General features: G+C 46.2%; 1 protein-coding gene across 3 annotated transcripts in view; it reads right to left on the bottom strand.

Moving 5' to 3' along the window:
• LOC147025072 (L-lactate dehydrogenase-like) overlaps window positions 1–27,753 on the bottom strand; it is a 188,984-nt gene that overhangs the window by 31,526 nt on the left and 129,705 nt on the right. For 2 of the 3 annotated variants that reach the window (XM_085885666.1, XM_085885668.1), the window contains exons 1-3: window positions 19,448–19,661; window positions 11,136–11,291; window positions 3,594–3,711 (exon numbers count right to left, since the gene is read on the bottom strand). In XM_085885666.1, coding sequence (XP_085741792.1) covers window positions 3,594–3,711; window positions 11,136–11,264 — 247 coding nt within the window. In that variant the 5' untranslated portion in view covers window positions 11,265–11,291; window positions 19,448–19,661. Of the gene's footprint in view, window positions 1–3,593; window positions 3,712–11,135; window positions 11,292–19,447; window positions 19,662–27,753 lie in introns of those variants that run through there. The other variant, XM_085885667.1, reaches the window with a different exon arrangement.

Here is a 27,753-nt window from a genome sequence, read left to right as displayed (position 1 = left end):
CATTGATAGATGGGTCCAAAAACGATTATATAGTACATTTCAAAAAGTTGTGGACGAGTTATGATAAAACTCTGTGGACAAGTTGGTCAAGTGACAAGAACAAGCGGATTCAATTTCCGTTCAGGTCCGGAACCAGATCTGGCCAGTCAGTGGGATAAAAAAATAACAACATAAACTGTTCAGCCTGGCAGGAGGTGTGCGCTCCACCGAGTGCCGTTCCAGTTTCCTCTGCTTTACTATACTCGTCAAAAGGTTGCCCTTTCATACCAATGACTTGCAAAAGTTCCTCTATAATCCCTATAAACCAAGTAGACAAGATGTGTGAAATAATAGTAATAAGCAAATTACTTTGCATGAGAAACAAAGTTAGGAAATTACGCAAGTAGTGGGATAATAGCTAGGGGGAATAAATAAATAAACAAATAAAAAGCACAATAAGAAGGCCAAAAAGTGTGTTCTGAAGAATTCAAATTGCTGGTGTTGAAAAGTGCCAAATGTGATTATATTTTGTATTTTACATGCCTTCCAAGTACAAAAATACAATTCCAAGCATTTGATGTCAGTTGCATCTCAATCTATCAAAAGGACCATTTTATTGTCAAACTCCGAACACAACGCCAACAAATAATCACCTTTTTGTGGTCCGTTTTAACTTCTTAACCTAAATAATGTCTTGACGGGTCAAACGTGTTCTTGTGTAATAGCATTATATAAAACTTCTGATTTAACACAAATCATTCTGGTATAACATTTGCTGAATGGAGAACATTATTCACTTGTTCTACTGTCGAGCATTAACAGAGTACTGTACTCAATTTCAGCATCACTGCACATGTGTACGATTGACAGCTGTCAATGGCGGGTCCTTCGGTGGACATCACATACTTGTAAACAAAAGTTGAAGATCGGGGCCTGTGCATGAAATGTGAGCTGCTGTAGATGCAACAAGAAAAAGAGCAATGGGATTGCAGACCCTCACCAGGACTTGTTTTGTGGAGAGTTTGTGTACTGGTGTGTTACGTAATTAATGAGACATAATTAGAACTGCCACTTTATAACTGCTGGCAGTGATGACCGGGTCCCAAGATGTCCCACTTTGATCGGACACCTGACCCTGACACATGATGTTTTTCATTATTATTCAATTGAATTCAGAATGGGATTAAAATTAAAATTAAAATTTTTCTTCAATCCAATATGGCTGCCAAACCATGTGACCTTTGACGTCATAAGTGTTAACCTTTTGTTTATCACGGATGGGTGGTCATACACGTAAAGTTTTGCCTCAATCTGTTCAGCCATTTCAGAGAAGATGTTTAAAGGTTTTTTTTCAACCCCCCCACCCCACAATACGGCTGCCGAATCACATGACCGATGGTGTCATCAATTTTTTTTTTGTGGACCATTTTATCCCGAGATAACCCTCAATTTTTCATACTGATAACATGTAGCATTCTTCATGTGCGATGACTTCATTAAAAAAAAAACAAAAAAAACAACCATTTCCCATGAGGAGTACTTCCCAAGTATCAAGTTTCAATTTTTTTCCCTGGTGCAGTTTCAGAGATAGAGGTACAAAGTTTTTCCATTTCTCCAACATGGCTGCCACACCACATGACCTATGATGTCATAACTATCATTAAAACATTCTGCATGAGCAGTCGCACCTATGGTAAAAATGTGTCAATCTGACAAGCAGTTGTGGAGAAAAACACTAAAGTTCTGTGTGGACAAACAAACAGACGTAAATGCAATCCCCTCTCCTCTGGCAAGGGTAACTAGGAGGGGTTGCAGGAAGCGTTTCAGACAAGATGAACTCCGGTAATGGTGATCGTGTTTAAGTTTTTGCTCGCAGTTCTGCCAAATCAAACAAAAGCACATTCCGTTTGACTTTGGATAGAAGTATATACAATTGAAACAATACCAGAATGGAAGGTGAGGTCAAATTCTATATTATAAAATGTCAACAACAACAACAACAACAAAAAGTGTAAATCGAGCACGTTCAAGCATTTGCCCATTGTTTTTTTGTTTTGTTTTGTCATGCAATAAAGCTTACCCTTGCATTATGCAATCCCAATTTTCATTGTTCTTACATTTCTTTAAGTTAAACTGAATCTATAAATCTTTTGCCCAATCGATGAAAATATGTAGACTTTACTGAATGTGGGCATCCATCTTCTCTGCCATCCCCACATTACCTTCAAGCTTTGTTTTATCTGCAAATTTGGAAAGCAGACTGACCACCATTATCCAATTAATCGATGAATATTATGAAGAACAAGAATGCAACTCATTGAGGACAAAGCCCCTTACCATTACTCCTGTATTATTCTCCCCCATAAAAGTTAAAAGATTGCCAAAATGTAAGGAAAAAAAAATAATAACAATAAATAAATAAAAAGTGTCCCATTACTTTTGGATGAAATCCCAAAATATTTCAAGGTGCCTCATATGGCCATACAATAAACGTGCACAAGCCCCCGTCTGGGCTGACACCCGGTTGCGGGCTAACAGTCCTCGAACTGATCCCCGAGGTAGACCACTATTTACATCCTCCCCACTCACAGCCACTTTTAGCTTCCCATCACAAACCAGTTTAACACTCCATGAGCCCTCACCTTGGCTAACAACCTCCCATGTGGTACCTTATCAAATGCCTTCTAAAAGTCTAGCTATACTATCTTCACTACCCTTCCCTCATCCACCAAATCAGAAATTGCTCCATGCAACTCCAACAGATTTGTTCAACAAGATCTACCTTGAATCAGTTTAAATTTATCCAAATTGTTCCCCATCCAAACCCCAATTAAAATCTCCAAAACCGTCCTTGCACCAGGAATGATACAATAATCAAATAGTTTTGCCATTTTGACCCGTGATCCCACCCAATAGCAAAATCTAATAAATTGTTACATATTTCATTAAATCAAAATAAATACATAAAATTTCAAAATGTGCCCATAATTGCTTCTTTTTTGGCATTTGAGCTTTTGACCCCACCCACAGAGGGTGGGCCAAAATGACACTGCTCTTGCACCTTTGTGCCATGTGTTGATTACGTTTGTAACAAATCAAACAAGAAAACGGAAGACCAAGAAGGAACCCACAGAAGTAAAGAGCAAAGATCGAGTCATCAGGTGGAACCCGGATAAGATTCGGGTTTCAGCCGCTACTTCACAACCCTCAAAGCCCATTCAGGCACAGCCAAATGAACCTTACAGAAAAATTTCTGCAATAACTCACTTCTCCTTAGAGATATCGACAAAGAAAGAGAGGAATAGTGAGAGTGAAAGAGAAGAAAACGCAAGAATTAGAATGAATAAAGAGAATTATGAAAAAAATAATATTAAAAAGAAATGTGAAAATACAACAAACAAAGATTTTGGGAAGAAAGCGGACAATATATATTTCAGCAGTTACTGAGAAAGACAAGAAACAGTCGTGCTTTTCAATTATTGCACGCTTTGGTATGGAGAACAAAAATGATTAATAAAGCAAAACTGTATATCCTGACAAAAAGCAAGTTAGTATTAACAGAAGTGTAAACCCACAGGGGTCTTGAGAGAAAGTGGAATCCACTTTGCCATTACCTTTGCCTGCGACGATTGTGGGAGTCTTGAGAAAAAGGCTTCCGTGGAGCAAATCCATCATCTCACCCTTCAGTTTGTCTTCCATGACATCAACGAGAGCAAGCTCATCAGTCAGATTCTGGAGACATCACACCAGAGCAAAAAAATAAATAAAATAATAAACCACATCATTAAATGCAAGTCCCCCGGTGAGCGAGTTCGGAATTCAAAATGTGTACAACTTTCTTCCCGTATGTACATTCTCATAAGCTGTTGCAAATGATTTCCGCTTCCATTACGGACGGCTTGCATACCCTTTCCTTATCAAACAATGAGTTAATGATTATTTTTATGATGGCAGGATAGACTGCAGGTATGCACCATCTCACCTGCTTTGAAATATCAGCCCAGCTTTAAGGGATATTTTTCACAAAAGCGGGTCAGGTAAAGGTAAAGAACAAACTCAAAAATCAACTTTCTTTGATATTCTCTAAATAGTGCTTGAACCCCTTATAAGGCCGAGAAAAATGTTCAAATTATGTCAGCAATGCAGGATCACCATAAGGCCTCTGCACTGACTGGGCAATATATGCTTGATAAAAATTTTCGGACAGTCTTTACCGTTACCTGACCCACTTTTGTGAAAATGTTCCATAAACTCTCCTCCTGGTATTTCACACATAGGACGAGGCATCAACATATGCTCTGGCTCTCAGAGGGACATTAAACTGCATGGCCCAATTACGTTGGTTGGTACATGTGAAAGACAACACTATGTGCTTCATGAAGAGGAGGATAGTTATCGCTGGTGTCCTGACCAAACTCCAAATTCCTGCCTTGTCTGTGGATAGCAAGTGGTTTGGTCTTTTTGGAGGTTCCGAGAAAGCAGATTACACGACTTGCAATGTTGGTGTGTGGTTTTTGTCGAGGCAGCAGATTCTGCAGTATAAACCAATTTACTTAATTCATGTGAATGGCCTTTCAAAAACATGGAGGACAACAAACACAGGAATGCTTTTAGATTATTGAATTTCTAAGTATGGGGAACAAAAATAATTAATAAAACAAAACCTTCCATTCATTAATCAATGGCGGATTTTAAACCACGTCACGCACAAAATCATAAAATTACCTACCCATCCTGTGCATACATAATAAGTAGATGGCTCCTGAAGTTTCATCTTGTAGATCTGGTATATCAAGGTACAATTGCAAAATGTACGAGAACACAACTAATCATTTTCCATTGGAGGAAACAAATGGGTTCAATTACACATCTATTCACAGTCCAAGTCTGATGCAACGAGTCTGAAACGATTTAACTGGGTGTCATTCGTTTGCAGCATGTAGCTGTGGGTGAGCAACAGTTCTTGCAGGGGTGTGGCAGTGCCACCAAAGCAGTGCCCCCCTGGGGGTTAGAGCATGAACTGCAATTATTTTTTGTATACATTGTCGAGGCTCGTATGAGAGCGAACAATGCACAGCAAGGGGTGCAGGAGACAAGAGGGGTGGGAGAGGGAAGCACAAAACAGTGGGGAACAGAGACATTCGGAGATCTGTGGAAGGGAGAGGGATAGGGCAGGGAACACGGGGTATACAAACAAGATGGACATTACAGGAACTTTCAGGAAGGAAAGCAGGGAATTTGAAGGAGGTGGGTTTGGGATGGATTAATGGGGGTAGAAAAGATCGAGATTTTGGATGGGGGAAGATAAGAGTTGGTGGTGAACAGCGGTTTTGAAGGCCTGGCGGGAAGATGGTATTGAAGAGAGTGTGGGAGTTTATTCTAAAGGTGGGAAAAAAAGAGGAATGAAAGAGTGAAGGGTGAGCAGCGATTCGTGATTTTGGTACTTCTACCAGAAGGGGGTTGGTGGACCTTGAGCGCCCTGCGGAAATATGGTGGGGACATATCGCAGACAGAGCAGGGGGGCGAGATTGGAGAGGAGACGGTACAAGACAGAAAGACCACAGACCTGCCTGCGGTGAGAGCTCAAAGACTCAGCCACATAGTGGGAGATACCAATCTTCCTAAATGCCTTGGTTTCCAGTGTGAAGCAGAGAAAGATGAGAGGCAGCAGCACCAGCCCAGAGGGGAGATCAGTACTCCATCAGGCTGAGGATGAAAGCTTTGTATGTGGTCAGGAGCTCAGTTGGGCCGAAGAAGGACTATGCACGATGGAGGATTCCCAGTCAATGACTGGCTTTGGAGGCCAGGCTGGAAATGTGGCTTTCCCAGGAAAGATCATGGAAGATCGTGAGAACCAGAAGCTTGAAAGTACTTCTTCCAGAGGATTGTTGAGAAAGTAGATTGGGGCGGGGGTGGGGGGGTTCCAAACGGTCCTTTCGGAGTGACAGTGAGAATGTGAGATTTGTCAGGATTGATAGACATGTTCCACGTGTTGAACCAGTTTGTGATTTTATCCAGATCTGCAGAGAGCGAAGAAGCGTCTGCTTGCCAGTCTGAGGGATGACCGATGGTACGTAGAGGGTGGAGTCATCAGCAAAGAGATAAAGAGGCTTTTCCAGAGAGTCGGAGAGATCATTGATGAAAACCAGAAAAAGAACAGGGCCCAGAACGCTGCCTTGAGGAACACCAGCCTGGACAGGAAGAGGGGATGAGAGAACTCCATTTGGGGCTACACGTTGGCTGCGACAGGAGAGAAAGTCTGTGAGCCATGAGTGGAGATTGCCTTGGATACCATAGGAAGAGAGTTTGGCGAGCAATGCAGGGTGCCAGACTGTATTGAAGGCACGCGAGATGTCTTGCGATATGGCTCTGATTTCATGTCTGGCATCGAGTACCTCTATCCATTGCTGGGAGAGCAGAAGCAGCAGATCCAGGGTCGAGTGACCGGGTCTGAAACCAAATTGATGATCGGTAATCAAGCCAATGAAGAAGAGGAAGGATTTAATATCTGAAGCGATGATGGATTCCATAACCTTGCTGATGATTGGGAGAAGGCTGATTGGTCTAGAGTTGCAGGGATCTGTTTTTGCACCTTTATGTCGGGCAGTAATATTTGCTGATTTCCAAGCAGATGACCTTGAGAAAATGAGGGTGAATAGAACAGAGAGAGGGTGAGCAAGAGCAGAGGGCAGGTTATTAGGACACGTTGGGCTGATGTATTCTGCAACCGGTCCAGACGACGAGTCGAGGTTTGACAGCAAGCTCTCCACCTTGTCAGGAGAAAAGGACACAGGGTCCAGGGACAGTTGGGTGCAACTGGGTATGGAAAGCGATGGGTTTCGGACACAAGATTTTGATACAAAACCGAGTTTAGGCATTCAGCCTTTTCATGTGCAGTATCAGGAGTGTGGCCATTTGAGGTAAAGGAAGGGATGGAAGGGGAACATACACCAGAAACAGATTTGATTAGCACCACCAGGATTTGGAGGAGGGAGAGAGGTTTGAGTGTTCAGACGAGATTAGAAAGATGTTGTTTTCTGGCTCTCCTGAGGGTCGACACACTTGTTCCGAGCTTTATGGAAGGAACTGAGATTCCCCTCAGTTGGGTTTGCTTTTCCATGAGGAAAGTTTGATGGCTGCTTGAAGACCCTGCCAGTCAGCCTGAATGAAATGCCAGACTCGATGGTGCTGAAGTGGTTCTCTCATAACCACAGATGTTTACTTTGATAACATAACAACCACAGAGATGATTGGTAATTGGAAACAAAGCGGGCACGAGTGGCTGTCCAATGGCTGGTGCGTGGATCGGGTGAGAAGTGCTGTGTGAGTTGTTTTAAGTGGGGAAGTGAAATGTATGGTGCACACATTGTTTTTTTTATTGGGCATGGTGTGGTAACAGGGAAGGTCATGGTCGGTGAAGTGTTATAAATGCAGGTGTCACATGTAAGGCCGATGGGGTGGGGGAGTCATGTGGGTTTTGTGGGTGGGGATGATGTGCTTGTCCACAGGGATTGCTGAGGCTCACGGTGAGCGGGAGTTGCGACCCTCTTCAAGGCGATTCACCACCTGGTGGCTAATGGTGACAGTGTCTGGAGGCAACTGGGAGAGGGTCTGGTTGGGCGACCAAGGCGGGTAGGACCTTGGCGACCCAGGAAGGCCAGAGGAGCCAGTGAGACCCCTTCCAGAGTGTTGTACGGGATTAGAGCTGATGGCTACCAGGGGGGAGGGAATCAAAGGGAGCGGGGCGGAGAAACGTCCGGGTTGGACTAAAGCTTACCTGTGGACATGGTTGCACCTGAGATGCCCCCATCATCTTGTGGTAACCCACCCCACGGCCATGACGGGATTCAGCCTGCATGATTAAAATGAGGACCATGACCTAGAAATGTGATGATGACCATGGTGTGTGTTGTGAGTGTTGTGAAGATGTGCGAGTCCCACCCGATCCCGCACAACTTGACAGGTGCAGCAAGGGCATGATGTCCGCATAATTTTTGGGCAATCAAATTTGAAAATTGGCTCCCCAGGTAACGCTGGGTCTATTAGCATCCACTGGGGGAGGCGGTCAAGTGTAAATATCCTGTGAATAGTGTCGTTAAAGCTTAGAGTAGGAATGTAAAGTATAAGTGTTGTGTTTTTGTGGAACCTTTTGTTTCCCCTCCCCAGATCACTGGGAGAGTGCTGGGCAAGAGCGATGATCCGGAGGATGGAGTGCAACTTCGCTCAGTGCTCTCATGAAATAAAAATAAAAATTAAAAAAACGAATGATTGTTTAGGCGAGGATAAGGCCATAAGGGGGTAGTACATTAAGCAGGATAGGTAAGTTAGCTGCGACTCGCTGCCCATTGCCCCTCCTACTTTATTTCGTTAGGTTAATTAGGTGTGAGTCAGTAAGTGTTAAGGCTGGTACGGTAGCGCCTGTGATATACCTTGCAGGAGCTGCGGTACCAGAGGAGGGGGCAGTGTTACGTTTGAGGGGGGGGGGTATGCATTCAAAGGGAAATTAGGATGTTTAATTAGGTATGCCATGCTGTTCGAGTTTACCAGGATCTCAATGTAATAAGTAGTAATTCAGTGGTGATAAGTTGTCTAGTAAATGTTCATTTCTTCAAGGGGGAAATGATAAATGTCACGTAATTAGATAGGGACACGGGATAGGGTAAGTGTGTCTGCGTAAACCCCTTTTGGTATTCTCTGGAGACTGGCCCTGACGTCACAGTACAGTGCAGCGGATGGCTCCGCCCCGTGATCACGATTGGCAGAAGGCGACGGCAGTGGGCCAATGGACGGCTCGATTGGAGGTGACGAGGGCAGAAGGATAAAAAGGTTCTGTTCGGGGTCGGAAAGGAAGAAGAAGAAGATTACAACCAGAACACTCGTGTTTTTTTGGTGTGGAACCTGTGCTGGCAGAGAGCGTCCTGGTTGCTGTGCTGAGTTGATCGTGCTCTTGATAGTGTCTGGGAGCCTTGCCGAGCCTCGTGCCTCGCTTTGGTTGGCTCTAGGGTTCTGCTGACTCGGAGTACGGGGTCGGGCGGCGGGTGGACCTGCCTCCCTCTCCTGCTCGCGGCTTGGTGCGGGAGCTGGTTCCCTGGCGGCTGTGGGCGAACTTGGGCCAGGACCAGGAGGTCGACAGCACCACGGTTTCTCCTGCCCCCCCGCCCCCCCCCCCCCGAGGAGAGCAAGGCCGGCTCGTCCAGCGCCGATCCAGGGACAGTTGCGTCCACACCACGGTCCAGCCTGACCACCAGAGATAGCTACGGTGTGTGTGTGTGTGTGTGTGTGTGTGTGTGTGTGTGTGTGTGTGTGTGTGTGTGTGTGTGTGTGTGTGTGTGTGTGTGTGTGTGTGTGTGCGCTTGGCGCCTTAGAGGGATTGAGAACTGTGTATTCATTGGAATTGTCTGTGTTTTTCCCCACGCCCGATCCCACACCATCCCGTCGAATCACCCCGGATCCCTCCTCTTGCCGAGTCTTGTTATTTCTGGTCAATAGTAAAAAGAATAAACATCATCAACTCAGTGAAAAGCGACTCGTGCCACCTTCCTCGTCCCGTTTGCGGTAGGGCGATTAAAACCGCCGTCTTTGGGTTATATAAAAATAAATCGCCTCCATCGTTTCGGCTCATTCTACGTTGGCGGGACTGTTCAAGTCCCATGGACGTCACAATATATATATATATATATATATATATACACATATACATATACATATACATATACATATACATATACATACACACACAGGGTGTCCCAAAAATTGTACTCACATTTTGGCTCCTCATAACATTGAATTTTTCATTTCTTTTCAGATCAAGTTGACCCTAATAATAGCAGAAGTACGACTAGGTTTTGAAGAAAGAAAATTTATCATAAAGTGCTACTGGAAGCACGAAAAAAATCATGGAAGTGCAAAGACAATTTAGAAGACATTTTCACAAAGATCCACCAACGCGCGCACCATTGCTTGCATCCGAGATAAGTTTGAAACAGATGGAACTGTGCATGACGTCCATAAGGAGCGTTCGGGAAGACCACGGTCATCAACCACCCCCGCAAAGGAAAATCAATTGCTGGAAACCTTCCACCGATCCCCACGGAAATCTGTACGGCAAATGGCTTGTGAGACAGGAATCCCAAAATCAAGCGCCCATCACATTTTGAAGCGAATTAATTGGAAAAGATACATTCCAAAGTTAATCCACGCTCTAAATGAAGATGATCTGGACCAGAGAGCTGAATTTTGTGAGTGGTACGTGGACAAATGTGAAGAAGATGCAGCATTTCCATCCAAAATTGTTTGGAGCCAGCTTCAAGTTAAATGGCTCAATTAACCGACACAATTGCACGTACTGGGCTCCTGAAAATCCGCATGTTACTATGGAATACCATTTAAACTTACCAGGGGTTACTGTGTGGTGTGGGATATCAGCATTGGGCATCCTCGGGCCATTCTTTTTTGACCAAAGTGTCACTGGGGATGTTTACTTAAAAACTTGCTGCAGGAATCCGTCGGTCCACGTGTCGAAGAGATATTTGGTGACGAAGAGATTTACTTTCAGCAAGATGGAGCACCTCCCCACTACCACCGTGATGTAAGGGCCAATCTCGAAGCAACTTTTCCGAAAAGATGGATTGGGCGAAGAGGTAGTGTTGAATTCCCTGCGCGGTCCCTAGACCTCACTCCAATGGACTTCTTTTTATGGGGATATCTCAAAGATAAGGTTTACGGCTCAAAACCAGCAACAGTCGATGAGCTGAAAGAGGAAATTGAAAGACAATGTCTTGCAGTTCCAAATGAAATTATTCGTAATGCTGTTGAATCCATTGGCCCGCGTTATCGGCTGTGTTTGGAACGTGATGGTCGTCAGTTTGAACATTTGTAAACAGGCATTTATCCATTGAACCATTGATCTTGTTTCTAAGTCAATAAACAATGCATGTATTATCATTTAAAGAGTGAGTACATTTTTTTGGGACACCCTGTATATATATATATATATATATATATATATATATATATATATATATATATATATATATATATATATATATATATACACATATATATATATATATATATATATACACATATACATACATACACAATAATAATTTTTTTTTAATGTTGGTACAAGGCACAAGGTGCACTATAAAGCTTACCTTCAACAAAATGCTGATTGCACAAGCCATGCCAACCTGGCCAACCCCTACAATGGTCACTTTGTTCCTGGGAGCACCTTTCTCTACACCAGCCTGGATCTCTTGCATGAGAAGGTCTTTGGTTGCCATGATGTCAGAAGGAATCAAGTGAGCGATCTGAACACACAAAGAGGGCTTTTGAGATGGGCATCAACATTACTCACCTGAGGATGCATCCACAGCAATGATTCACTGCCAATTTGAGCATAAATCTCTCAAAGTAAAGATATGCTGACACACACACACACACACACACACACACACACACACACACACACACACACACACACACACACACACACACACACACACACACACACACACACACACACACACACACACACACACACACACACACACACACACACACACAATTTCTATATTTTACCCTTTAGAACTTCTTTCAAGGAATGAATTTACAGCGGAGGTTACACGGGGTTATGATTATTTCTGACCATTTTCTCTTAAAATTGTGATTGGTTTCTTTGAAGTCTGTGATAACATGATGGGGAGAAGAAAGTGTGCTGCATTACATTATTCCGCCATTCTAACGTGGAATTCCCATTTGCGGGAGGAGGGTGAGAGTAAAGATGGGACAGCTTTGGAAGGGGGAGGTTGAGGCTTTTTTGTTGAGTTCTCAGAATTGTGTGTGTGTGGGAAGGGTGTGACGCAATCAGCCAACGGTAATGTGCTTGAAAATGAAAATGGCGTTATAATGGTAATATCATCTGGAGTTATGCCTGGTGTTGGCTTAATGGTTGGGGTGGTGGGCTTTGGATCCTAGGGTCCAGAGTTCAAATCCTGCTCAGCTGTTGAATTAATAGGTGGGGTTAACTCGGCCTGTCATCCTTCAGAGGTCCGCAAAATGAGTGCCAGCATGCTGGTATACTGTGTCAGAGTGGCAACCCATCCAGGATGGTACCCAATAGCAAAGGAGACTGCTTACGCAACACCAACGCTCTGCACAGAGTATGGTCCCAATCTCCTCCTCCATCTGGAGTCTAATTATTATTACCTCCACCATTGAAGGTGGCATGATATTTACCTCTGCCAACAAAGGTGAAGGAGGTCATGTTTTCACCACTCTATCTGTCTGTGTGCAGGATATCTCAAAAAGTTGGGGACGGATAAAGATGAAATTTGGTGGGCAGCTTTGGTGTGCGACGTGGACAAACTGATTAGATTTTGGTGAAGATCTGAATCCGATAATTTTTTAAAGTGATTCTTCACCATTGAGAGATAGAGCTTAACTGATACATCGCAAGATATCTCAAAAAAGGTTGTGAATGGATTGGGTGTGACAAGGACTAATTTATTACATTTTGGTGAAAATACAAATCTGGATCTGACAATTATTTAGTTTTTAAAATGATTCTTCACCATTGAGAGTTGGGGCCAAAAACGATATGTAGCATGATATTTCAAACATGTATTGGGGGACAGATATTTTCTCATGGATCAGGCATTGCATTGCAGAGGTATGCGCTCCACCGAGTGCCCTTCTAGTTTTGTCAGTCATCATCATCATCCTGCCATATATCGTCCAAAAATGAGTTTAGATTGTTTGTGTTGTTGACACTTTGAAGAGATTCTCAACAGAATGGGTTGAAAGATTGAACTAGAAGGGCACTCGGTGGAGCGCATACCTCCACCAAGTAATGCCTGATCCACGAGAACATATCGGGCCCAATACATTTTTGAAATATCATGCTATACAGTCCTATCTCTCAATGGTGATCACTTTGAAATTAAATAATTCTCGTATCCAGATCTTCACCGAAATCGAATCAATTCATTCTTGTAACACACCCAACGTGTCCACCAAGTTTCAGCGGTGGAGGTAAGTCTTCTTCTTCTTTCGTCTGCTCCCGTTAGGGGTCGCCACAGCGGATCATCCGTATGATCCGCATAGTGATTTGACACATGATTTACGCCGGATGCCCTTCCTGACGCAACCCTGGTCGCCTCTTACGACACAGGGATATGGTACACCTATTTTAACCGGGGTATACACCGGCCCAGTACACTGGTACTCATTTCGCCGATCTCGGAAGGATGACAGGCTGAGTAAACCCCCTGGTGTATTAATTCAGTGGTCCAACGGGGCTTGAACTCAGGACCTTTTGGATCCCAAGCCACTGCCCAAACCACTGCGCCAACACCGGACTTTAGCAGTGGAGGTAAGTATGACATTAAACACATCACACCCCCGCAGCAAGTGACTGCCAAACCATAATGGTCGACAAAAGCACTCAACAGCACACTTTGAGGCTTCTAAACGAATACTCAAACTACTTCCATGGCTCCAATCAATGCCATCTTGTTACAGGTGAGTTACGAGTTCTCTCTCTACACATCCATCCATCTCAAGCATCTTCTCAGTGCATCCAATGTCTACCTCCTCCATTTTGGTGCGCCACTTCTCCTCCTGACAATTTCATCCATCAAAGACCTGCACCTGACGGTTCAAACATCATCCTCCTAAACAACACATTCACCAATCAACGAAGACCCGTCTCACACGTGTGCCTCTCACACTCCCATCCACCTCTTGATATTTTCGTTCCTTTCCCTCAGTCCTCTCAACATCCACATCTCCAATCTCGACAGCAATCTGTTCTCTTCCTTTAATCGGGACACACGCCTCCGTTTGAGGAGGAGAACCGGTCTGACAATCGCTCTCAATCAAACCACAAGTGGAATTTCCGAGTCTATGATGTAAGAGGAAGGTGAGGCAATGGCTGTGGTACAAGATGATTCAGACCAAAGCTGAAGGAAGAACTGGCCTGACCTACCCCACCCCACTCCTGTCCTCCTCCTCCTCCTCCTCCTCCTCCTCCTCTGCAGCGCTTCGCACTCAATCGATATCCCTCTCTCTGACTCCCTCTCTCTGACTCTCTCTCTCTGACTCTCTCTCTCTCTCTCTCTCTCTCTCTGACTCTCTCTCTCTCTCTCTGACTGACTCTCTCTCACTCTCTCTCTCTGACTGACTCTCTCTCACTCTCTCTCTCTGACTGACTCTCTCTCACTCTCTCTCTCTGACTGACTCTCTCTCACTCTCTCTCTCTGACTGACTCTCTCTCACTCTCTCTCTCTGACTGACTCTCTCTCACTCTCTCTCTCTGACTGACTCTCTCTCACTCTCTCTCTCTGACTGACTCTCTCTCACTCTCTCTCTCTCTGACTGACTCTCTCTCACTCTCTCTCTCTGACTGACTCTCTCTCACTCTCTCTCTCTGACTGACTCTCTCTCACTCTCTCTCTCTGACTGACTCTCTCTCACTCTCTCTCTCTGACTGACTCTCTCTCACTCTCTCTCTCTGACTGACTCTCTCTCACTCTCTCTCTCTGACTGACTCTCTCTCACTCTCTCTCTCTGACTGACTCTCTCTCACTCTCTCTCTCTGACTGACTCTCTCTCACTCTCTCTCTCTGACTGACTCTCTCTCACTCTCTCTCTCTGACTGACTCTCTCTCACTCTCTCTCTCTGACTGACTCTCTCTCACTCTCTCTCTCTGACTGACTCTCTCTCACTCTCTCTCTCTGACTGACTCTCTCTCACTCTCTCTCTCTGACTGACTCTCTCTCACTCTCTCTCTCTGACTGACTCTCTCTCACTCTCTCTCTCTGACTGACTCTCTCACTCTCTCTGACTGACTCTCTCTCACTCTCTCTGACTGACTCTCTCTCACTCTCTCTGACTGACTCTCTCTCACTCTCTCTCTGACTGACTCTCTCTCACTCTCTCTCTGACTGACTCTCTCTCTCTCTCTCTCTGACTGACTCTCTCTCTCTCTCTCTCTGACTGACTCTCTCTCTCTCTCTCTCTCTCTCTGTCTGACTCTCTCTCTCTCTCTCTCTCTGACCGACTCTCTCTCTCTCTCTCTCTGACTGACTCTCTCTCTCTCTCACTGACTCTCTCTCTCTCTCTCACTGACTGACTCTCTCTCTCTCTCTGACTGACTGACTGACTCAGTCAGTCAGAGAGAGAGAGTGAGTCAGTCAGAGAGAGAGAGAGAGTCAGTCAGTGAGAGAGAGAGAGAGTCAGTCAGAGAGAGAGAGAGAGTCAGTCAGTGAGAGAGAGAGAGTCAGTCAGAGAGAGAGAGAGAGTCAGTCAGAGAGAGAGAGAGAGTCAGTCAGAGAGAGAGAGAGTCAGTCAGAGAGAGAGAGAGTCAGTCAGAGAGAGAGAGTCAGTCAGAGAGAGAGAGTCAGTCAGAGAGAGAGAGTCAGTCACAGAGAGAGTCAGTCACAGAGAGAGTCAGTCAGAGAGAGAGTCAGTCAGAGAGAGAGAGAGTCAGTCAGAGAGACAGAGAGAGACAGAGTCAGAGAGAGAGAGAGTCAGTCAGAGAGAGTCAGTCAGAGAGAGTCAGTCAGAGAGAGAGTCAGTCAGAGAGAGAGTCAGTCAGAGAGAGAGTCAGTGAGAGAGAGAGTCAGTGAGAGAGAGAGAGAGTCAGAGAGAGAGAGAGAGTCAGAGAGAGAGAGAGTCAGTCAGAGAGAGAGAGTCAGTCAGAGAGAGAGAGTCAGTCAGAGAGAGAGAGTGACTGACTCACTCTCTCTCTCTGACTGACTGACTGACTCTCTCTCTCTCTGACTGACTCTCTCTCTCTCTCTGACTGACTCTCTCTCTCTCTCTGACTGACTCTCTCTCTCTCACTGACTGACTCTCTCTCTCTCTCTGACTGACTCTCTCTCTCTCTCACTGACTGACTCTCTCTCTCTCTCTGACTGACTCTCTCTCTCTCTCTCTCTGACTGACTCTCTCTCTCTCTCTCTCTGACTGACTCTCTCTCTCTCTCTCTCTGACTGACTCTCTCTCTCTCTCTCTCTGACTGACTCTCTCTCTCTCTCTCTCTGGCTGACTCTCTCTCTCTCTCTCTCTGGCTGACTCTCTCTCTCTCTCTCTCTGACTGACTCTCTCTCTCTCTCTCTCTGTCTGACTCTCTCTCTCTCTCTCTCTGACTGACTCTCTCTCACTCTCTCTGTGACTGACTCTCTCTCTCTCTCTCTCTGGCTGACTCTCTCTCTCTCTCTCTCTGACTGACTCTCTCTCTCTCTCTCTCTGACTGACTCTCTCTCTCTCTCTCTCTGACTGACTCTCTCTCTCTCTCTCTCTCTCTCTCTGACTGACTCTCTCTCTCTCTCTCTCTGACTGACTCTCTCTCTCTCTCTCTCTCTGACTGACTCTCTCTCTCTCTCTCTCTCTGACTGACTCTCTCTCTCTCTCTCTCTCTGACTGACTCTCTCTCTCTCTCTCTCTGACTGACTCTCTCTCTCTCTCTGACTGACTCTCTCTCTCTCTCTGACTGTCTCTCTCTCTCTGACTGACTCTCTCTCTCTGACTGACTCTCTCTCTCTGACTGACTCTCTCTCTCTGACTGACTGACTCTCTCTGACTGACTGACTGACTCTCTCTGACTGACTGACTGACTCTCTCTCTCTCTCTCTCTGACTGACTCTCTCTCTCTCTCTCTCTGACTGACTCTCTCTCTCTCTCTCTGACTGACACTCTCTCTCTCTCTCTGACTGACTCTCTCTCTCTCTCTCTCTGACTGACTCTCTCTCTCTCTCTCTCTCCCTGACTCTGACTGACACTCTCTCTCTCTCTCTCTCTGACTGACTCTCTCTCTGTCTCTCTCTGACTGACTCTCTCTCTCTCTCTCTGACTGACTCTCTCTCTCTCTCTCTCTGACTGACTCTCTCTCTCTCTCTCTCTGACTGACTCTCTCTCTCTCTCTCTCTGACTGACTCTCTCTCTCTGACTGACTCTCTCTCTGACTGACTCTCTCTCTCTCTGACTCTCTCTCTCTGACTGACTCTCTCTCTCTGACTCTCTCTCTCTGACTGACTCTCTCTCTCTGACTCTCTCTCTCTGACTGACTCTCTCTCTCTGACTCTCTCTCTCTGACTCTCTCTCTCTCTCTGACTCTCTCTCTCTGACTCTCTCTCTCTCTGACTGACTCTCTCTCTCTGACTGACTCTCTCTCTCTGACTGACTCTCTCTCTCTGACTGACTCTCTCTCTCTGACTGACTCTCTCTCTCTGACTGACTCTCTCTCTCTGACTGACTCTCTCTCTCTGACTGACTCTCTCTCTCTGACTGACTCTCTCTCTCTGACTGACTCTCTCTCTCTGACTGACTCTCTCTCTCTGACTGACTCTCTCTCTCTGACTGACTCTCTCTCTCTGACTGACTCTCTCTCTCTGACTGACTCTCTCTCTCTGACTGACTCTCTCTCTCTGACTGACTCTCTCTCTCTGACTGACTCTCTCTCTCTGACTGACTCTCTCTCTCTGACTGACTCTCTCTCTCTGACTGACTCTCTCTCTCTGACTGACTCTCTCTCTCTGACTGACTCTCTCTCTCTGACTGACTCTCTCTCTCTGACTGACTCTCTCTCTCTGACTGACTCTCTCTCTCTGACTGACTCTCTCTCTCTGACTGACTCTCTCTCTCTGACTGACTCTCTCTCTCTGACTGACTCTCTCTCTCTGACTGACTCTCTCTCTCTGACTGACTCTCTCTCTCTGACTGACTCTCTCTCTCTGACTGACTCTCTCTCTCTGACTGACTCTCTCTCTCTGACTGACTCTCTCTCTCTGACTGACTCTCTCTCTCTGACTGACTCTCTCTCTCTGACTGACTCTCTCTCTCTGACTGACTCTCTCTCTCTGACTGACTCTCTCTCTCTGACTGACTCTCTCTCTCTCACTGACTCTCTCTCTCTCACTGACTCTCTCTCTCTCACTGACTCTCTCTCTCTCACTGACTCTCTCTCTCTCACTGACTCTCTCTCTCTCACTGACTCTCTCTCTCTCACTGACTCTCTCTCTCTCACTGACTCTCTCTCTCTCACTGACTCTCTCTCTCTCACTGACTCTCTCTCTCTCACTGACTCTCTCTCTCTCACTGACTCTCTCTCTCTCACTGACTCTCTCTCTCTCACTGACTCTCTCTCTCTCACTGACTCTCTCTCTCTCACTGACTCTCTCTCTCTCACTGACTCTCTCTCTCTCACTGACTCTCTCTCTCTCACTGACTCTCTCTCTCTCACTGACTCTCTCTCTCTCAGTGACTCTCTCTCTCTCACTGACTCTCTCTCTCTCACTGAGTCTCTCTCTCTCACTGACTCTCTCTCTCTCACTGACTCTCTCTCTCTCACTGACTCTCTCTCTCACTGACTCTCTCTCTCTCACTGACTCTCTCTCTCACTGACTCTCTCTCTCACTGACTCTCTCTCTCACTGACTCTCTCTCTCACTGACTCTCTCTCTCACTGACTCTCTCTCTCACTGACTCTCTCTCTCACTGACTCTCTCTCTCACTGACTCTCTCTCTCACTGACTCTCTCTCTCACTGACTCTCTCTCTCACTGACTCTCTCTCTCACTGACTCTCTCTCTCACTGACTCTCTCTCTCTCTGACTCTCTGTCTCTCTGACTCTCTCTCTCTCTCTGACTCTCTCTCTCTCTCTCTCTGACTCTCTGTCTCTCTCTCTCTCTCTGACTCTCTCTCTCTCTCTGACTCTCTCTCTCTCTGACTCTCTCTCTCTCTGACTCTCTCTCTCTCTGACTCTCTCTCTCTGACTCTCTCTCTCTGACTCTCTCTCTCTGACTCTCTCTGACTCTCTCTCTCTCTCCTCCAGTTACCGCATTCATCCAAAAGAATCCAAACAACCTGCTCATCTACCACACGACCATTTAAAAAGAGCAAATTGCCTCAGAATCTAAATTTCACTCGAACGTTTTCAATAAAAAAAAAAAAGAGAAACACGTTAATTGACCGGATTAGACTTTGAACGTCACGTCCATAATACCGTATCGCCATCATCATGTAAATTAATATTACCTCACACCGCAAGCACGCTTCCTAATATAATCACTCGCAACATCATTACACAGCATCCTTTCGGACATTTCCAACAAGACACCACAGCGGCGTCAAGCGAGAACGTCGCAATTCAACGTTTCCCGTTCAGCCGTGACGGAGGAAGCAACACAACACGAAACTCTGAGGAAAACCGAGATTACCATCGGCCATCGGACGAAAGAAACAAAACAAACAAAAAAAAAAACCACACCAGATATTAAAATTGGAACGTTCGACGGTCTAAGTCTGCGGAGGTTCGATCATTTCTTTCTCACAATTCCGATGCGACAATACCGCAGTTCATTATTAAATGTTATGAAATGGATGACCAACGATTGTTCAAAAGAGAAAACATAAACATCGAATTCGAAGACATTCAATTTGCAGCTGTAACCGGCAGTCCTACCAGCGAACGAAGGAAGCCTCGACTGGGAACCTGCCGACGTGACCTTGCAAGGGTGCTCAGAGAAGTGTACGGCGTGTTGTACGTCGAAAGAAAGAAAAAAAAAAAAAAAAAAAACCCCACGTACAAACAAATCTGCACCTCAAATGGGAACGCAGCGTGACGTCAGGACGCAGGCGCTTTATCATGTACGATGACGTAGTGACGTTTATAAAAAATCGTCATGACGTACGGGGGAACGTCACGACGCAGGCGCTTGATGGCGTACGATGACGTAACGACGTGTATAAAAATCGTCATGACGTATGGGAAAACGTCACGACGCTTCCTTTTTTTTTATTCCATCCCCCCTCGCTTCAGTCTCAAACTAAAATAATATAACTGTTCCAGCTTCAAGCTAAAGCCGTTACTGCTTTATTGAGTCAACCTTACATCTCAAACACTGACATTACGGCAATTTAATTGTCTCTCGGCGAGGAAATACATGTTTCTCAGATATATTAATAAAATTATTCTGTACTCTGAGGTGAAAGCCTCTCCATCTGAGGTGATAGCGATACCCCTCTAAGTACCTATCTAATTCCAACTTAAACCTATCTACCTTTTCTGTTTCCACTACCTGTCTAGGGATACCATCCGCGAGTCTAAATCCTGAATAAAAAAGTAGAAAAGGACGCAGATACTTACCAATACACCGTCCAAAATCCTAAAATTATACAATGGAAGTAAAAGTCGGTTAAAGGAGATGCGTCCATAACACGTGTCATGCACGAACAAAATACAAGCTGGACCTATTACGTGCTTCACGAATGATAAATTGGGTGTATTTCTGTTATGCATCTTATTGTTGAAGCGTTCATTTAAATGATCAAGGAATGGTTGAGAAAGGAAACGGGTGGGCTGAAAGGATGGACCGTTAAATCAGGGGTATCAGCATAAAAATAGCGCAACACGACGACACGCGGGCGAGGAAGAGGGGAAGAGGTTTCGCCTGTGGGAAAACGAGGCGGGAGGTAGGAAGGGGCGGGGCTTGCATTACAAAGGGGGCGGAGTCGAACAATGGTGGAGGGGGGGGTTGGGCAGACGGAATGACAATGGCCACCGGATCGAAACGTGCGAGTTTGCACGTAGGCTGCAGTAAGTCTGGAGCTTGCGGTCCGTGATTAAAGTGGAATTTCCGATGCATCAACCGAACAGCTCCTTGTAATGGCAGTTGAACACGACGTCGCCATTCATGGTCCACAAACGCACTTTGACTCTGCTGTCTGTGTCTGTGACAGTCCGATAAATTGTTGGTTTGCGGTTTCATGTCATTTCACGTCAATGACCGTTCCGAGAAACCTCAAACCTCTCCCGTCTCGGTTTGTATGCCACAGCAAGGAAGGAGAAACGATGCTGACGACCGACCCCACACGTGTGTGTGTGTGTGTGTGTGTGTGTGTGTGTGTGTGTGTGTGTGGACCTGAATGACGTCACAGTGAGAGTCGAACACAGTGAGGCGATGGAAACGTGTCGTCACAAACGTTATGGACATTCACCACCACGTGCTCTCCAAATGGTGAATAATAATTACTGTTATCAAGCCATGGCAATTGTAGATCTCAATATTTATAAATACTGGGATATGTATGTTCCAGGACACGAGTTTGGGAGGTTCAAGGTCATGTTGATTATCGTGGAGACGGGAAACACCCGATTTAACCTCCATCCAGGTAATTACCGACCACACCGGAGGGAGGCTCGCTGATTCAACGAGCTGTTTCAATTCGAGGAGACGTCGTGGTGTCAAACAATGCTTCATCTCAGTAACTACAATAGAGATTATGTAAGAACAGAGTTTATAGGGAAACTTAAATCCATCCGAGGGATGACACACACACACACACACACACACACACACACACACACACACACACACACACACACACACACACACACACACACACACACACACACACACACACACACACACACACACACACACACACACACACACACACACACACACACACACGAATCACCCTGCCGATGAAATAGTGGGATGACAGTTGAGAGCTGCGTCGGGATTCGAACCCAGGCGAGACAGCTTTAAGGCGAGTTATTGCAAACCTCGAAGTATAAACAGTGCAGGTTTGTTTTCCTTTTGTCTTTCATCCCTCGACGCCATCCTGCCAGCCCCTTCCTCACCTCCTTGATAGATACTCTCAGTTACTGGCAATTCTCCTGACTGTTCTTGTGTAAAAGTTGAAGAAAAATACTTGTTTAATAAGCCTGCCATCTCACTTTCATCACGAACCACTCTCCAGGTGCAATTCCTCAATGGGCCCACACTGGTCCGAACCTGTTCACCTACCTCAGGTCAAGTATGGGAGCATGTGCCAGAACAGCGCGTCGCTGCGTCCACTTTCCGCCGGTACTCCAGGGGCCTCCGTCTGGCCATCCCCCAGGCAGATGCCAGGCCCATCCCCATCTCCTTGAGATGATGGTCAACCTGCTGCAACCACGAGGCACGTGGTCGGCCCACTGGCCTCCTCCACTCATGAGACTCCCTCGCTGAGAGAATCTGGTGAGCAGGATCAGCGTCAGGAAAACGAGCCACATGTCCATACAGCCGCAACTGATGCTCACGGACTATGCAGGTAACAAATCTCATCCGAGTCTCTCTCAGTAACCACTCGTTGGACACAAAATCCGACCAGCGATAGCCAAGGATTCTCCAAAGAGACCCGGTACCAAAGGAATTAAGTCTCCGTCTCAAATCCTTGGTCAGAGTCCAAGTCTCGCATCCATAGAGCAAGACTGGAAGTACCAAGGACCTGAAGACTCGGACTTTCGTCCTCCCGCACAGGTACAGGCAGCGCCACACCAGTGAATCCATGACTCCCCAGGCCCGACCCAGACGTCTATTGACCTCTGACTCACAGCCAGCAGAGACATGAATATCACTGCCAAGGTAAGTGAATCTCTCCACGACCTCAACATCCTCACCACAAACAGACACAGACAGGACAGCAGCATCCAAGATGTCATTGAAAGCCTGGATCTTAGTTTTGACCCAAGAAATCCGTAATCCCAGCGGCTCCGCTTCCTCATTCAGCACCTCGAGGGCCCCCAAGAGGATATCTAAAGTCTCCTCAAAGATGACTGCATCATCTGCGAAATCAAGGTCCGAGATCTTGACATTCCCAAACGATGCACCGCACCTTGATCTTTCTGACATCCTCCCTAAAATCCAGTCCATACAAGTGCTGAAAAGTGTGGGGGCAAGTACACACCCCTGACGAACTCCAGTAACAACTGGAAATAAGTCAGAGATGGTACCACCACACTTCACAGCACTCTCAGTACCAGAATAGAGTTCAGACATCAGATCGATCAGTTTTGGAGGCACACCACGAAGACCAAGGATCCTCCAGAGGACATCCCGATTCACTGAATCGAACGCTTTACAGAGATCAACATAGGCTGCAAGCAGCCCCTGTCGAAACTCTCGTCTGCGTTCGGTGAGGACCAGAAGAGCAAGGATACGGTCAATCATTGACCTCTTTGGTGTAAAGCCTGACTGCTCTGGACGCTGGTGCTCAAGCAGATGGTGGCGAACCCTATCAAGAATTATCCGAGCAAAGACCTTGCCCGGCACTGAGAGCAGCGTCACCCCTCGGTAGTTGTTGCAGTCTTGGCGATCACCCTTCCCTTTCCAGAGAGGGACAACAAGGCCCCTTTTCCAATCAGTTGGGATGATGCCTGTGTTCCAGGCAGAGCACAAAACTGCATGCAACGACACGAGTGCAGCATTTCCACCAGCCTTGAGATGTTCAGCATGGATGCCACAGATCCCTGGAGCTTTGCCCCGTTTCAACTGGTTCACCGCAGCCCGTGTTTCCACAAGCGTAGGTGGACCAGAGTTGATTCGAGGGTCAGCAACAGGGATTGTAACACCCTTGACGTCCAACTCGACAGCTGGTGGATCAGCCTGGTACAACCGCTCAAAGTAACCGGCCCAGCGGGCCTTCACTTCAGACTCCTCTGTTAAGAGCCTACCACTCTCTGCTCTAACTGCAGTGCTCCGAGGGATGGGCTTGGATGAACGCAATGCGTGAATTCCCCTGTAAGCGGGACGAGAATCACCTGTCCACAGGTGATGCTCTACCCCCTCACAGATCCCTCGCACATAGGCCTCCTTGTCCACCCTCAGTTCACGTACAGTTTTACGCCTCAGCTCCCTGAACAGCTCAGCTCTGCCATTCAGCCCTGGATACCTGGTCAATGGTATCCAGTGTCCCTTGAGAGACAAAATTCTTCTTTGCCCTGCGGTGAGCTCCAAGGCATCCACCGGCAACATCAAGAAGGTGGTCTTGAAGGTAATCCATAACTCTTCAGGACCCCCCAAAGCACCCAGACACCCCAAATGTCCACTCAGCCTGTTCGCAAACTCCTCAGCTACCCTCTCATCCTTGAGCTTGCCAACGTCCAGCCTAGGCTGGGATGGTACCATTCTCCAGGATTTAAGATGCAGCTTTAGAGTTGCTACAACAAGCCGGTGGTCAGTATTGAGGAACTGAGCACTGCGGTAGACCCTGCAGTTCTGGATCATCCTCCAGCGACTGTCAATGAGGACATGGTCAATCTCCTTTGCCGCACCGCCAGCGTTGGAATACCAAGTCCAGCGATGAGCTTGTGGGCGCTGAAACCATGAACTGGCCACCCTAAGTCCATGACTTCTTGCAAAGTCAAGGAACTTAGTGCTATTCTGATTCATAGTTCCTGACCCATGGGGACCAACACACGTCTCATCACCATCCCTATCAGTTCCAGTCGATGCATTGAAATCCCCCAAGACCAGAAGTGTATCTCGTCTGGGGCACTGATCAACCACAGACTCGAGCGTGGCGTTGAATGTGTCCTTCACGGTGAGGTCACTCGCCTCAGTCGGAGCATAAACAGAGACCAGGGAAATGACACCTTAGGAGTGACGAATCCTTAGTCTCAGAATACGGTCATTGACCGGTGTTACCTCAGTTATTATTGGGGTCAGCTTATTGGACACAGCTACAGCAACTCCTTGGGTATGGTAACCATCAGAGCGACCAGACCAATAGTAGGTGTAACCACCCACCAATATCTCACCGCAATCTGGTCTCCGAACCTCAGAGAGAGCTGCAATCCAGATGTCCAAACGCTTGAGCTCAGATGATAACAGAGACAGGTGATCATCCTCTCTTAGGGATAGGACATTCCAGGCTCCCACCCAAAGGGACCGCCTCAGGTTAACCCAAGGAGACCGCCGTCTGGTGGACGACACCTCAGCAGCACTCCGACACACTCTCCCGCAATCTGACCCAGGGAGGTTACCCTGTGGTTTCCCTCCTTTCATCAAAGATTGGGGGTCCCAAAGGCTTCGCCCCAATCCCGCCATCCGGTGAGCTGCCCTGCGAAGGGAAGCTGCGCAGGAGGTACTCCCACGGAGTGGGTTTCAGATTTTTTTTGCGTTTTTGTGTTTTGCGGAATGAAGGGTTTTACGGTGGCTGGAGTGCAAATCCTGCCACCAACCTCATCATAAAAAATTTACCCAACTGCAGGAGGACGTCCGCAGACACAGTTGGGCACTAGATATGGATGGCCGTTGGCTCACAAGGAGCTCCTCCGCCCTTTGACAGGTTTTGTGTTTAATCCTGCTGGGTGTCCATATCCAAACACCCTCTTCACCAGAAAACCTGGTGGGGGAGACGGTTTAGTCGCCGACAACCCGACCATGGAACAGGTTAGTACAGGTTTACATGGTACCTGTAGCAGGTCACAGATCTGACCTGACCTGACAGTTCACCTACCTCCTCACCCCCAATTCCCATCTCTCAAGTAAATTCTCTATATGTATGTTTGTGTAGTTGTAAGAATGATAGAAAAAAAAAAAGGGCTGGGCCAATCTCCACTCGATTTTACATGTATTGGAGGTACCCAGGGTCAGGTCAGGATTACAACCCCCCCTCCCTCCACAAAAACCACAAAAACCCCCTACCCCCTCACCCCTCTACAAAACCCTCTGCACAGGAATACACTATGTAGGGGGTTGTGGCACATGTTGTGCATTGAAAATGTTCAATTCTTATAAATAATTTCGTTTGTGTGTTTTTTGTGCATTTGTTTGTGATTTTTTTCACAGCTGAAACAACCACAGGGAGAAGTTCACCCAGCCAGGTACCACCAGGTATCCCCCCTTAGGCAGCGCTGGGTATGCCCCTGCTAGTCTAATAAATGAATGTCATTGTTTGTCTGTTTGGTGGTCGCGAGACTACCTTTATTCTCAGGTTTTCCGTCTGTCTGTATGTTTGTCTGTTTGTATGTAATGGAGAGCTCTGGAGGCCAGAGGAGTCAACCGATTTTAATGAAACTTGACAGGTTGGTTCATACCAGGATCTAGTTGTATGCTTTTGTTGCTATGGACGCCACCGTGCCCAGCAACGGGACTTTGAAATTTTTGAAAAAAAATCCGAAAAATATTTTTTTTTCGAAAATCAAAAATCGACTTCTGCACTTTTATGTGCACTATAATCAACCTCTTTGTCAAAAAATTTCAGCCAGATCCGTCAAAAACTGTATGACAAGTATGAAATTATATAGTGACCACCCATGTCGCCTCCCAGCTTGTCTGTCTGTCTGTCTGTCTGTCTGTCTGTAACATCAAGGATGCCAAAACTACTGGGCCAATTGCCACTAAATTTGGCACATGGACCAAGTTGCACCTCGCGATGGACATGGCCCACTTGCTTTCATCTGGAGTCACGGTGGTTCGGGAGAAAAGGTCGATGAAAATTCTCTACGTTAATGTGTATTGTGTTGCGCCCCCTGGTAGTGGTGGCAGAGGGTATTACAAGTCAGATGTGGAGATAACTTGCATTGTTTTCACTGTGGTGTTCACTTTTCACTTTCACTTTGACACCCCAGATTGGAATTTGTTTTCTTCTCTGAAACTACAGACACGATTTTGATTGAATAAACACCACAACCTTCATCACCCGTGATGTACCTAAGTGTATTGATTGCATCAAAATCTGGACTCGTAAAGGGTCAACCCCCCCCCCCCCCCACCAATACAGGTATTTATTGGTGTTGACTTAATGGTTATGGTGGCAGGCTTGGGATCCTCCCTTCCATTGAATTACTTCCAGGTGGGGTTGACTCAGCCTGTCATCCTTCCGAGGTCGGTAAAATGAGTACCAGCTTGTTGGGATGATTGAGCCATTCGAGTATCCTGCGTCGGAGTCGCGACCCATCCAGGATTGTGCCCAATAGCCCAGGAGACTGCTTCAGTAGCACCAACACTCTCTCCAGAGTATGGTCCCAATGGATGGATGGAAAATATATCATTGCTCTCCTCTCTGAAACCACACACACAATTTTGATGAAACTTGACTGCAACCTTTATCACCCATGATGTACCAAAATTTGTTCACGGCATAAAAAACATCAGGGTCTAGGGGGGTTTGTGGGGTGTTTCAGCCCCCTAAAATAGGTATTTGCTCTCTTCCATTAAGGTGTTGAGATAATTAGCTAATTAGCTAATTAGCTCAAAATGTAATATACTGTATGTGTGTATGTCCAATACATATCACGAGATTTCATCATTGATATTTCCTCATTATTTCATTTTAACCTCTTCAGCCTCTTAATTTATCTTCTTAAATTAATTTGATCGAATTAATCATTCTTTAATTTAATCACAATTAAATTTTAACGTCTTAATGTCAATCATGCCCTTTTGTTTTGAAGAATTTGAAAGAAATGGGGGAAGGGAGGTCAGAGAGTAGGGGTGGAGGGTGGAGAGGCCGAGAGGGCACAGTTTAGTCCTTTTACTCAAATCCTTTTCAGACCCCTTTGATACTTTGGACCCCTCGAGACTCCTTATGACCCAAAAGACCTTGAAGAACCCTGAGACCCTTCAGAACCCATAATAGACCCGTAAGACTCATGGAGACCCCATAAGACCCTCTTTATCACCTAATGCAGCCCGACTATGACTGTCTTCCATCGGGAGACGAGCGTCTGTCCCACTTGGGACTGACAATTCTTTATATCTACTATTAAGCATTTGAAATATATTGAACACAATGTCACATATTTTACTTATCAATTAACCATCACCATCCCACCCCCCCCCCCCCCGGTTTTAGAAAAGTTATCTTTGTAGAGAGCCAACTTTTACTTATTTTGGGGAAACGTCAGTGTGTACCGTCTGTTTAGAGAACCTCTGGTCAAGTTCAGCAAGCATCCGGTCTAAACAAGGATAAAATAATTTCGTCGTGAAATGATCA

Source organism: Eptatretus burgeri, chromosome 6, assembly GCF_056783735.1.
Source record: "Eptatretus burgeri isolate ZD-2024b chromosome 6, Ebu_testis_v1, whole genome shotgun sequence".
NCBI lineage: Eukaryota > Metazoa > Chordata > Myxini > Myxiniformes > Myxinidae > Eptatretus > Eptatretus burgeri.
The sequence above is the reverse complement of the archived record's forward strand: the minus strand, read 5'-3'. Positions and strand labels throughout refer to the sequence as shown.